Source organism: Thermobia domestica, chromosome 18, assembly GCF_964235325.1.
Source record: "Thermobia domestica chromosome 18, izTheDome1.hap1.1, whole genome shotgun sequence".
Classification (NCBI taxonomy): domain Eukaryota; kingdom Metazoa; phylum Arthropoda; class Insecta; order Zygentoma; family Lepismatidae; genus Thermobia; species Thermobia domestica.
The window spans coordinates 176,211,695-176,226,209 of NC_137471.1; the positions used below are offsets into that span (position 1 = coordinate 176,211,695).

General features: G+C 36.5%; 1 protein-coding gene across 2 annotated transcripts in view; it reads left to right on the forward strand.

Moving 5' to 3' along the window:
* l(1)G0320 (signal sequence receptor subunit 1 l(1)G0320) overlaps nt 1-14,515 on the forward strand; it is a 59,261-nt gene that overhangs the window by 18,002 nt on the left and 26,744 nt on the right. For both annotated transcript variants that reach the window (XM_081745271.1, XM_081745272.1), the window contains exon 2: nt 6,086-6,289. In XM_081745271.1, the coding sequence (XP_081601397.1) occupies nt 6,086-6,289 (204 nt within the window). The remainder of the gene's footprint in view (nt 1-6,085; nt 6,290-14,515) is intronic.

Sequence of the window (14,515 nt, forward strand, 5' to 3'; positions counted from 1 at the left end):
ACATCTTAAGTTTTTAGGCAGCTTCAGTCTGTACAATTAATTGCAGGGTACGAAGAGAGAAAAACAGCTGCTGCTTAGTGAACTTTCGCCTATTATATTCTTGAAAAAAAAATACATAAATAAAAATGAAATCTTTTACTTTTAGTCTCACGGTTATGCCTGCTATGCTCAAGGTGACGGTGATGATGAGAAATGAATGAAATGACGGAATGGAGAAAGTGGGAGGAAATGTGAGAATCCCGAGAAAACCCACGCACACGGTGTTTGTCTACCACAAAGCTCACTTGGCGCGAGCTGGGATCGAACTAGGGACCCCATGCACCAGAGGTGAACGCTCTACCACTGAGCCACCGCGGCCTATTATACTTTTATTCATAACCAGACTATAGTTCAATTCATTGTGTTGGAAAGTTGAGGTGGGAGATCTGAGGTGTCCCGTATTCTCATGGAGAAAATATGACAGGTTTATTTACGCTGGAAGATTTAATTTCATATAAGACATTTTGAAACATTTATTTATTTCATACAACATGAATTGTATCTTTGTTTTAAATTAATAGACCCCTTTTGTATTCATATTTGGCGAATGGCAGTCAGGCTTCTGGATGACTTGATCTACATTTGTTCGTTTGTTTGCCGAGCTCCTTCATGGCTAAGCGGTTAGTGTACGCGTCTTCGGCGTGGGTGGCCCGGGTTTGCTTCCCGGAGGGAGATCATGTGGTTCGGATTCCACTTTAATCAGTAGGTCCCGTGTAATATAGCCTCGCTGCTAAAAGGGACGTTAAACACAAAATCAACTCAACTCGTTTGCCTTTACCACACACATTACAGGATACAACTTTCGGTCTTTTAAGTTAAAATTTTCACAGTACAAGAAGAGACAATCTAAATTTCCTGTATAGATTTTGGCGGCATACCAACGAAAAATATCAAAATGGCGACAATTTTTTCAAAACAGCGAGTATCTACGCTACGAAGCGCAATTTTCAGTCTTTTAAGTTGAAATTTTGACGGTGGAAGCACAAGTTATGCTAAATTTACTATATAGATTTTCTCGGCGATCGAATGTAAAATTTCAAAATGGCGGCCATTTTTTCAAAACAGCATTGAGTAGAAAATTGTTGTAAGTTGTGTCAATGACAATCTTGAAACATAAATCACAAATATAAATAACATTTTAACACTTTTACCCCAAAGACATTGAAATATTTCGAAAAAACCCGATTAAACCCGAAAAAACCCAATTAAACCCGAAAATACCCGAAAAAACCCATATGGGCCCAGGTGGGTTGGGCTTTTTCAAAAAAGCCCGGGTTTTTTCAAACCCTGGTCTCTGTTCTTAAGCCATGTTCGTATTACTTCGAACAGTTTTGATAATGAAAAGCATGCCTCTTAATATAACAGACTTCTTTCGCGTAAGAAATCGAAACTCAGTTGGTCAGAGCAACTAGTCTGTAAGAATTAGGTTGTTAGTTAGTTAGGAGCCCAGTACGAGTAAGGGTTTTTATTACTATTGTTTTTATCTTTTTTATGTGAGGAAAAATCAAATTGTGACATCCCGATATCAAATGTATTTGATTAGGTAGCTTTGTCTTAGCTAAACTTTAAACATCAGTAACTGTCGAAATTATTTCACTAACCGATCACTTACTGAACATTTCAAACACGTCAAACCAGTGGCATAACATGAAGGTTAACCTCTCCTCCGCAGTCCTTAGTTATGCGTCCGTACTTTCAAGGGCGGACTAAGGGCCGGGCGACTGCCCGGGGCGCCAGAGAAAGAGGGACACCAAAACGAGCATCAAAAAGTAAATTTTATAATGTGCTTTCTACTGACGTTTTTGGTTTATATTCTTGTAAAGTAATGGCAATTATATGATCTTTTTCCATTTCACTATGGAAGAAGAGAGTTTCATAGTACTAAGGGGGCTGTATCGAAAAATTGAGAGATGGCATGTAGAATAAAGAGTGCCGGGAATTAAGTATTGTTTGTTTGTTTGCTTGAGTTTAGCGTTCCACGATTATGCCTTAATGGGCAAGGGAGATGTGGATACTAATTATAGTGGAATCCGAACCACTTTTATCGTTCAACAGTAATCCACCGGGAATTGGACCCGGTACCACAGAAGGCAGGCGTGGGTTTAAAACAGGGGCGTCATTTAGGGAGGGCAGGGAGGGGCATTTGCCCCCCCCCTGAGTTTGAGATGTATATAGAGTTTATCATTAGAATAGTAGTAAATCAGTGAAAAACGCGAAATTTTACTTATATCAAGAGGTCTTGCCCCCCCCCCCCCAAAGCAAAATCTGAAATGACGCTCCTGGTTTAAACTATTAAAAACACTATGATAAAATGTAAAATATAGGCTACTACTAGGGGAAGGGCGCCAAAAAGTCACAGGAATAATAATAATAATAATAATAAATATGAATGTCTTTGGAGAGCCGAAAGTATGTGACACGAATCATTATAGGTAGAGCTTTAAGATGAGGGGTCATAGGGGAGGAAAAACAGGATTTTTCTCTCTCTGACACTCTAACGTTAAGATTATGTGCTGAAGGTAAGAAGCATCATCATTCTACAATAGATTGCTTTTACGTAGAATATCTGTTACTTGAGCTCTCCTCCTTCGGACAACTTTGCTTATGTAGTAAATTCAAAACAATTTCAATTTAAGACAAATATTTATAGAGAAAATTAAACATTTAATAGGGAAATCTGTTATCAAAATATCCAAACACGTAGATAGAAGACTATGTAGTGAGGAATTGTGAAACTATAAAATTCTCCAAATTAGGATTAACATTTACTGGAAAACATTCGTTATGCATCAGTGAGCACAGGGGAAATAATTACGAATCTGTTTGCAAACAAAAATTAGAGACACTAATGCAAATGCGACGATATTTTTTTGGGTATCGTCATGAGTTTTACACATATGTTACAATTTGATTCTTTCCCAAATAAAAAATAAATAAAATAACCTTAGTGATAAAAATGACAACAGTCCTTCACGGGATTCGAACCGTCTACCTTCGGTATACAAACTCGTTGCTTTATCTAACTGAGCTATTTGCTTTCTTACGTAAGCTGAATCTGTTCTACAGTAAAGACGATTTTTCATTACGATTGGGCTAACAATTCGTCTTTTTCCATAGGTAATTTCCACTATTTGCACTATCTATACGTTAATACTTAGCATAGATTCATATATTTGGAGTTCGCTGATAATGCATATAATAAGACATACTAGAAATATTTTGTTAAAATTTTCGTTTGTAGATCTAATCCACGCTTCTCTCACTGACATAGATGTCGCTGCTTCGTGTTGAACTGCAGAATTCCCTCGCGTTCTTGAAAATTTCCCACTTTAGCAGAGTTGGTAATTCTCGAGATTTCTGTCGATTTAATGTTTTTTGCTTCTAATTTCTTTATTTTAAGCTAATATCTAACACAAATATTAAAAACGGGTTTGTTATTAACCTGTCCTGCTGGGGAAACCTTCCGAAATTTCGAACATATAAAGAAAACGGAGATATTTTCAAAAAATTTCAAAATAAAGAGACGCGTCATTTATTTTGCTCATGGTAGTACATATATTGTCAAAGGTAACTTTAAATGCAACAAACTTCCATATCCAAGTTTAACTCTAATTTCTGGTGCAACACACGCCATAATGAACAATATGTGGATTGGAACCAAAAGGAAAGGAATACAAAGATTTTTTCCCATTGCAGTAGCGTACCGGGTCTCCCCCAGTTACGATAGGCATATGGACTCGTATCTATATTAGGTCACCGCACTTGGATAAGAGAAAAATAAATAATTACAAAATGAAAAAAGAATAATTATATATATAAAAGTGAACGCTAATATTGGAATTACCTCAGATTTCGTGTTAATCTCAAATTACTTAACAGTTTCAGAAGGTTCTCCCGAGGTTGTACTGTGAGGAAGGAAAGTTATCAAAGGTCGTAAGAGGAAAGAATTTGGCACTTTGGAAAAGTAGTGTGTTTAGTATTTCTGAATCATTATTGGGATTCAAAGTATTGAGTATATTTATACGACTGTGTACTATTAATGAATCACAGCATCAGGAATGGCTACATTAAAGGGCGCAAAATTTCAAAGTCAGATACACTCGCCAATCCAATAATGATGGTCACCAGTATCTCTCACGTACAAATTATGAAAGAAAGCGAATATAACAGCGTATAAAGTTTCAAAACCAGACAGATTCAGGATAATCAATTTTGAATTGGGCAATTCATATACATGTTTTTTAAATCTCACCTTAAGACTAAGCGTTTGTGTAATGCTCTTTCTCTGCACTGAGGTACCAGTTGTCGATTGCAGTTTTCCGACTAAAGTCCTTATGTCCATAAGGAAAGGAGGGACGACTTACAACGTTGGGAAGACTTCACATTTCCTGTTTTGTCTCACTCAGTGTCAATTGTTTTCGTGCGAAACAGAAACTGAACAGCCTTGTGAGTTTAGGCAGAAACTATTCCTACTAAATACTGGTCTCCAGCTCTAAATTTCTAGTCGCCAATGGCGACTGGCGGCCGGAAATTTTACGTGGAGTGGAGTGGATATAAATCTGTAAACGGTATAACGCTGGGCATCATACTGCTTCCGCGAGGGAATGGCGTGGTAATGTATGTAATGTTACGATTGGACTAGTCAGGGCAATCGTTGTCGCTCCAAGTGCTGTAGCGCAGATTACCGGTGGCGCTATCAAAATATGAAACGGATTGTTGAAATTTTTTCCACAGGAAATAGTCACATTCTTCTGAATGTATTCTACAAACAGAATTGAAAATTAGATTAATTACTTAAGACTGAAAATTGTTTTGAATAGCTCAGCTGCCACGTTCAACGTGTTTAAATTAATAGCTAAAGAACTTAAATTGTAATGTTTTTTAATGATCACATAACCAACAATTTATGTCACCTTCTATTATTTAATTTTTGCAGGAAGTTTGTCAAGTGAAATAATTAGTAAACTGTTCTCTTGCGAACATAATTCAAAACTCAAACTCTTAACCTTTCACCACCAATGGCCGCTTCAATTTAGGACGTCATTCTGCATGATACGTTAGCTCTGTCTTGAGTCTAACAAGTATCCTGTCGAATGGGGTATTAAACAATAGCAACAGTTGAGGGCTATAGGTAAGATTTTGAGTTCTCAAATGAATTAGTTACATTAAAACAAAAATAACTTAAAAAGATTCTCAAATGTTGTTAATATCTGCATGTATCTTACAGCGTTAGTGTGAAATGGTTACTTCACTCAAATAGGTTCCGTAAAAATAAACAAATAAATAAAAAAAAGTCTACATAAATACCAGTTTAACAAGGTCTCCTTCCAATTATGAACCCTTGCACTAAAACTCGTTCATGAAGTGATTAATTCTTAATATGAGTAGGCCTACTTGATCTAGTAAAGAGGGCCACAGCATAAGTGGATGAAACTCTACAGTAAATCTTTCAGACGCAAAAACGGCATTAGTGTTTCCACTCTTCTTTAATTATCATTTAATTCATTTGTGCAGTGTTGAGTCGGTAGTAATTTCTTAGCTGTCCGTGGAGTTTCAAGCAATTGGTGATGAAATTTAAACCTGCATTATTGGTCTCGCAATGTACTGTTGCCCCAGGCCTGGCTAATCAGCGGGATGCTCTTGGGTTCTTTCATCTTCAGCGATTATACCGAAACAACTGCTACTCCACATTACTTTTTGTGTTGCTGACTTTACAATTTTTCATCAGTTTCAGATCCATAGACCAGTATTAGAATAAAATTCATAAATCTTATTTATTTTTACACTTTTGACAGAAGTTGGCCCCTTTCACTTGGAATGGGAGAAACAGGTTTGTTCAAAGAAATACATAATAAAACTTTGAAATTGTTAATTTGGACATAACTGGTTGCTAGCCATCAGGAGCAGGTGTGAAATAATAGAATACTTGAGAGGAGTGGCTTTGTACGTTTGGTCAGCATGTTCATTGTGTAGTAGTACAAAGTACCTAATAGTTCTCAATTGTGCATTGTTGAGTTAGCATATGAACTTCCATTTCTATTTATAGGATCTCGAGTGGTGGCGTTAGCAGAAGATGATGTAGAGACTGAAGGAGATGATGATGTGGTCGATGAGGAACCAGAAGCTGAGGTTGAAGAGAGAGCAGTGACGGACGAAGGAGAAGTGGAAGACGAAGAGGGGCCTCCAGGCGCATCGCCATTTGCAGATACAACGATACTTTTTACCAAACCAGTCGGCACAACCAATCTTGGTAAAGATTTTGCTTTTGTGATTTTGGCATAGTTTGTAAGGATCTATCCTACTGAACGATTAGATTGATTTGTAAAGAGCTTTGTTTAAAAACTGTTACAATCGTGGTTAGAACATGAGCGCCGATGTTAAAATTCCGCGTGTTTTTTTGTGCAGGATGGTTCACTCGTTCTCAGCTCCCAATTTTTCCGTAAGTTTTGAAATTAGTACTTCTAGTTTTTGTAGTTTAATGTTTCACGATTATGCATCGAAGCTAAAGAAGTCTGTGATGATTAGATTAATGATAATGGTGGAATGACGGAAGTTGGAGGAAATGGGAGAACATCGAAAACATCCACGAAAATGGTGTTGGTGTGGCCTGAGATCTACCCAGGACAACACTTAATACCACAATCAGAAGAAATTCAATTACTCTAATTTATTCCAGAAGTTCAAATGAAGTTGGACTCCTTCCGTAGCCCACCCAACCCCCGTACCTGAACGTTTGTGGTCCGTTTTGGAACCAAAAATCTAGCGCAGTTTCCGCCTCAATCTTCTCACCGAACTGAGTGACACAATGCATGATATTCCACTTGCTATCATTCACGCCATATTATTCTGGTAAGTTCCACTTTCTTCAGGTGTTTCTATTCAGTTGATAAGTATAGATTCCTGGTGGAAGCTGTTTTAGTTTGCATTCCGCATCACGCATAGCCATGGTGCTAAATGAGGGACATCAAATTCTTGCAGTAACAATAAGCGTGGTAGTCACTTTCAGCACTTGTTTTTGTGTATCGAATTTTTAATGCATCAAGATCGCAACTATTACTGCATTAAGTTCGCTTGCAAGTTATAAGGGAACAGGCCAAAGGCGAGTGAAACTTTTGGGCGCACATGTATTCTCTAGGTCAGCGTTTCCCAACCTTTTTCAACTTGCGGCACACTACGGGTGTAACTTGAATTCTCGCGGCACACTCATAATAATAATAATAATAATAATAATAATAATAATAATAATATTTGTAAATATAAAAAACCGTTATATATTTTGTGTGTGAGATTACTGATCATCTCTCAGAGAAGAAAGCTGATCACTGGTTTTTCCCCGTGGCAAATGATTATGCTTATTTATCGTTCTAATTTAAAAACAGAAAACAACTGCAATGAATTATAGGACTCAGCTTTTAAAAATACACTTTCATTTTCGAAAACTGTATTCAACCTTTCACTAAGAAGGGAGATCATTAAAATAACGAACGAACAAACAAATCTCTCATACTTTTAAAACGCAAATGTAAGTAATTTGTATGCATGTTTGCTTCGTCGAAAGGATTGAATGATATTTTAACATTTCAAGTTTCGATATAGTTTGCAACAATAAAGAGGCAATAATGGTCATAACGATAAATACTTTTTTCAACATTAAATATGTGCAGAAAAGTAACATAGTATGAAACTCAAAATGTATTAACACGGTTAATATATGTTACTTTTTTAAAAAAAATATTGTATGAATGTTACAATTTTTCAAAAATAAGTAAAACAAGTTGGTGCACGAAGCAAAATTAATATGCAACATGAGCTTGATGTTCTTTCATAATCTAGTTCAATTCTGGAATGATGATTGATAAACACAACCTTATATCGTGTTCCGGAGTTAATAATTGTGACCTGTTCTTACACTTAATTGTGTTCGTTGCAGAAAATCCTGCTTTATTTAAGTAGGATGTAGAAAAGGGAATAGGAACTTTCACAACCTTTGTAGAAATAGCTGGATATTATCTCCGGAGAGAAATATAGAATAATCCCATATCTTGCTGTGAGTACTTAAGCTTCAAACCTCGTCATTCCTTACATCGACCAATTCACGTTCTTCCTGGACATTTAATTCTGATGAATGTAGGACAGAAGGCGCAAAAGGTTCCCTCACCCAGTCAAATGAAGTCAACTGAAGCATCAACATTGGTGTGTATGACGCTCCGACAATTAAAATTCTGTTTCCGAAATACTATCTGCTATACAGCAATGTATGTACAATAATGTTACAGTTGCAGTAATTTTTTTACGTTGTGGAAGTTAATAGCAATGTGAAATATTAATATACCCTTTTTCCTATGTCTTGCAATTTGGTTGCTATAGAATTAATAATTTTGTTTCGATTTCCTCGCGGCACACCAACGGCTCATTCGCGGCACACCAGTGTGCCGCGGCACACCGGTTGGGAAACGCTGCTCTAGGTAGTAGATTAGAAACGCGAAGTGTCAGGTATAGCTCGGTAAGAATAACTTAATCGTTAGGTAAGTTAGAATTGTAGTATTGGTTTGATGCAAAAATGCGTCCCTTTTTGTGACAAAACTTGGATAAAACAGTTTATTTCATAAACAAGTTTTAATCAATAAAGTTTGTACCTTTGTATTCAGTGATATTTCTTCCTCTCTCTGATAGCTGCATAATTCCGCGCTCATAGATCAGAGGTTTCTGGCAAAATAACATACAAGTGGTTTTCAGATCTTACAAGGAAATGAAGCTTTTACCATTTAATCTGTTCTGAAGCTATCGAAATAAATGGTAGTCGGAAGGTGCGAGGTCAGGGGAGAACGGTGAGTGAACCAAATGATGCCCCTCATGTTCTAACAGTTTGTGCATGGTGACCAAAGACACGTCTGATGGAATACAATACCCTTTCTGTTCTATTCTGGTCGATTGCTCGCTGTAATTCACTGATTTGTGAACAGTATTTATCCCAATTAATGGTCTTGGTTTTCAGGTAATAAGTCAAACTATTCTTTTCCACTCTCACTGAATCCATAACTTAACCTCCTTCGGATGTAAACTTCCTTTAGCACTGCTTGAAGGGGCATCCTCGTGCTTACTCTGTGTTCTTTTACGCCTAACATTGTTAAACATAATCCAATTTTCATCACTTGTAACAATCCACTTTAAAAGTGCATAAATTTCGTCCCGTTTCAATAGAGAATCACAAGCGAAAGTGGCAGACAGTTTTGTGCTTCAGTTCCATCTAGTGTCAATAGCGGGATGAACTTTTGCATCAAATCAATGAGAAACTATTAACATTGCCAAATTAGAAGCAATAGCTAGAAGTGATCAGTTCTTTATCAATTGTTGTAAGTGTTAATAGATCATTGTGTCAGTTTGATTCCCTGTAGTTTTAGCAATTCAAACACCAAGTCATTCCTGTCGAACTGTACAAATTCATCTCTTCTCGTATATTTTGGGTTTTTAGTGAAATTTCAATCGAAGATAGACTACATTGCCTAAGTAGTATTTTACCATTAAACTTGTTTTTCTCGTCCAGCTTATCTGAGCCACGACACACACATTCGCCTATAGTTCACACATTCATGGGATTTCCAATTGCCATCCAAGTAGCTAAGTGCAAATATAGCAAATGATTTCCATAAAGTACCACTTTCCTTGTATCATCCCATCTTTACCGAGCGAAGTAGCTCAAGTGGTAGAGCGTTGGCTTCGTATTCGGGAGGTCGTGGGTTCGAATCCCGCTGCCGACCATCCTGACTGAGGTTTTCCAGGGTTTCTTTCGGTCCTACCAGGCAAATGCCGGGATGGTACCTACTAAACAGGCCCTCGCCGATACCTTCCCAAATCCTTTCCATTGTTATTGTTGTTGTTCTTGGATATCAAGTGTAAAATGGCCTCTGAGCTGTATCTGGTGATTGTTAAATAAATAAATTTTTAGTTAAGTTCCCAGTGTCTTTTGTCGAACTCTCGTCATATCCAAGCAGACTCGTTATATTTCACTCTTTCGTGGGCACACTTTTTTTTTCTAGAAGCGGTAGGACAATGCCTTTTCTAGTTTACATTTTGAGTCGTCGATATTATTGGATTTAAGGTTAGTTTACAACAGGCGTTGATTTGGGGAGGGGGAGAGGGGCACCCTGCAATGTTCCCTTGCCTCTTTAGCATTTCCATATTTTTCGTGGCATATCTGACAACGAAACGCACACCCGAACACACTCCTAAACTTACTCTAAAATCTGCGCCGATGGTTTACAGTAACATATTGGGCTCAGTTTAGAAAATTTTATTGTGTGTGTGAATCAGATTTCTGATTTCGTAAGACCAGTTAAAACTCATATTTTGCCGGGTTCGATTCCTTATTACGGTTAGAGGAAGGGTTCGAAGTTCACGTAGTATGGTGAAACATCGTTAACTTTGGCAGTGATAATTCTAGTCATCCAAAATTAACTGCGATGGGAACTTACTTGCTGGCCATATATCATCCATCAAAATAGCCATCAGGGCCATTCATGGTATAAATACTTCATGATGAGTCTTAACATCTAATTTTCAAAGCAGGAATAAAAGAGGAATGTTATACCGGTAACACACGTATTTCGTGGCACCAAAATCTTACTCCCTTTAATCATGTTATGTAAAATTTGACAATGCATTTATAGTTCTAGAAAAACCAAAACTAATCACTTGGTTAGTTTCTGCTTGCTGAGATAAAAAATAAATAATGTAAGTGAAACTCTGTTTTCCGAATAGTCAATAGTGCCAAAGCAAATGATGTAAAATTCAAATACTGTATTCAGTCATGTTGAGACTTTCTTCTAAGGAACCTCTGATGCGTTTGGCACTTTAACCTATTTAGATCCCTATAAACTACTTAATTTTATACCATGGTGTCTACTTATACTGGAAATACTTGAAATACTTGACTTATACTGGAAATATTGAAAATATACTGGAATTTTGATCCACATATTGAAAAAATTATAAATATACAAATATTATTCTTTATAATCTACCCTGGATTTTTGAGCTCCAGAAGTTCAGAGTAATAACAATCTTGCATTGTAACTTGAATAGGATAACATACAATTATTTAAACAAGTTATAATGTAACTTAATACATTTATAAGTATAATACAAATAATGCTTCTTAGTTCAGTTTATTATTCAGTTTTATGATCTGTATCAGGCCTCCGAGCAGGGTGTCTACGGGCCATGAAAGTCATGAATTGAGGTTGTCGCTCAAAGAAAAGTATTGAAATTGAGCTTCAGATCATAAAAAAAAAAAAGTGATTTTATAGAACAATACTTACGTAATACAGTACAGTTACTGAAATAATAAATTGTTACTTTCCCTAATGATCCGGCGTTGAGAGGTGACGCCATCTCTGTTGGGGATGCAGATAGTCACTAACTTCCCTTTTCTACAAATACTGTTTTCAGTTTCCGCTTTTTTTCTCAATACCTCACGTATAATAACAATGGATGTATTATATGCAATGCTTCAAGTACAGTATACAGGCTGCAAACTTGTTAGTAAAAGCATGCCCAATGATGGGGAAACTGAGGACCAGTTTTAATGCTTGGTATGGATGCGGCAGATTGCTTGTGTAAAGATTTCAGCGCTTTCGTGAGCAGCTACATATAACCTAATCATTTGTATTTCAAAGAAATCAAGGCTAAATTTATTAAAAATAAAATATTCAATTGATGGTAAAACAATTACAAACCTAAAATCATCAAGAGTGTGATTATTCCTAAATAACTTCTTAAAAATCATTGTATTAGGTACTAGAATTTTGCTGATAGTTATGCTGAATATACTGGAATTTTAAAATTGAAACTCAGTAGACACCCTGTATACCTATTTAGACTTTATTTATACAATACATAATTTCTTTCTGATACGTTATAATACAAGCTGCCTTCGTATAACGATACAGATGAAAGGTCTATTCGGTTTCAGTGATGTAAAACACTTTGGGGGAGATGGATGAAATTCAGCTCAAATGAAGAAAAGGCTATACAGCAAATTGTCGAAAAGCAAATTGTCTTAAAATGGATGGAACATATTCAAAAAGTACGAAACATTAATATTAATGTCAACAGAACATCAATGGGGAAAAAAGTAATTCCTCCACTTATCTCAAAAACCTAAAGAGGGAGATGGCTGAAAATTAGACTAAATATGTATAGAACAGACTATGCAGATTCTACATTCCAAAGAAGAAATTGTCCTAAAATGGATGGAACATAATCAAAGATAAATTAGTGGAAAAAAATTAAGTCGTCTACTATCTAAAAAACTGTAATATGGAAATGGCTAATAGAAAGCTTATTGCAAAGACAGTGAAGAGCTTAGAAGTGCACGTAAGGTAAATGTGGATAGAACACTTGTCAAGTCAAGTTGTGTGCGTAAAATCAATAATAATGACAAAGTATGAATCTTCTTCGAATTACCCGGGGCGCTCCACGCGGAGGTTACGTGCTGGAAATATCTCACAATTTGATTTGGAATCTCCAGACTCGATTTAGCATGCTACGTGACTTTTGACCTGATCACGTGACACAATCTGGTGCTTATGGGAAATCGGATAAGCCCTTTACTTAAATTATATTTAAAAGTTTGATATTTCTCCATAATGTCACACATGAACTTATATCTAGAGGGGTTATGTAATGATAGTTCGAGCAGCTTCTTTGCCGATCCTACTAATAACGGCAGCAAATGTTGTGGCTATATGTTAGCCTACTCATCTAACTAACAACAGTAAATACTGTAGAAGGCTGTCGTGTTGAAAAGACCACCTTAATTAATTATCTTTGGGAGAAAAACTGTATTGATACGTGCAGTTTGTGAAAGATGTCAATCTGTATTCTTCGTTCTGGTGCTGTTTCCTTTACCTCCTTTTTTAATCTTCGATTGCATGAGAACTTTTGAAAGTTGATGTAGTCCAACGATATTGACTTAATCGCTGACAAAGTTAGAAACTTTAGCTAAAAGCATTGTAATAAATTAGGGCATAGTCAAATGGCGAGAACAATAGCTAGAAATTATTTATTCCCGAAAAACTGCTGGAAAAAGATGTCAGTACAATGATGTATCTGCTTCTGACAAGCTTATATTTTCTGGTGATTGTAACATATCAGACATCAAATTTTTGCGGTGCAACTACAGTTATGATACTTCTTGCTTATAATAATAATAATAATAATAATAATAATAATAATAATAATAATAATAATAATAAATGTTCTTTCGGTCAATTACTAACCTGCCTCTTTTAAAACCTTAAATTTCACTCGTAAGGGCATGTTCTCAAACTTGCTTATAACATACCACTCAACGTGTTATTCTCCAATAAAGTTTTTCTCAGAAATTCGATTTATGGGCGGAGCATGAAATCATCCTCGAGATAATGATAGGATCGAATAATAAGAGTTTCTAATTTCGAAAATAATATTAAAGCATGCTTTCTCTGCTCGAGATAACAAATTAAGTCGGGGTAATTAAAATTCTGGTTCGACTAATAGTAGTAGTTCAAGTCTTTGCTCTAAGCGCAGTGTGACAAAGCCACATTGAAGTTGAAAATCGGTTATTATTCTCTCATTTGTGCCTGTAGTAGTTTAGAAACGAAGAGGAAAGGAACACGTGTTTCGAAAGTGTCTCGCAGATTTTTAACTCGTGCACTATTGTTTCATAAATTGTCATGGTGATTATTCTGGTAATTACAAGATACGGTGAATGTAGTTGCAAAGTACCATTTATACCCATTTCAACTAGTAATCTCGGCAGCCTGACCCTTTGGTACAGTCAGTGTCGAGTTTGAACGCCTTGTGACGTGTTAGTTGCCTCCCAGTGGCAGAAGAGTGAAGACGTGTTAAGAGTGTCTGTCGCGCGCCAAAATCAAGTTTCATTCTAAGCTGTAAAAACGTACCAAAGAATCTCACAAAATATCAAAATCAGTGTATGGCGATGAAGCGGCATTCAAGACTGTCTTCAACAGGTATGAGCGATTCAAAAGCGGCAAAGAGTCTGTTGAAAACAAGCAACGATGGAGAAGTTCTTCAATGTCAAAAACAGATAAAAACGTGCAAAAAGTGGCACAAATGATTTGTTCAAACAGGTGAATGACTATTCGAGAGCTTTTTGAAGAAGTAAAGATTTCGTATGGGTCCGTGAAAACCATTTTAACCCCCGATTAAAGAGTAAAATGGCTTCCTTCCTCACCACGAAAACACGCCGTCACACACCTTGCTTTATCTTGCATCCGCAAGTTTTTGGCCAAAAAAATATTTGTCTCTGCACATTCACTGTGCTCTCCAGATATGTCATCATGCGACTTCTGGCTCTTCTCAGAAATTAGACCGTGCTTAAGGGAAAACGTTTTGACACCATTCCTGTCATTGAGAGGGCCACGACAGAGCAGCTGAATGCTCTTTTCAAAGAGACCTTCCAGAAATGCTTCCA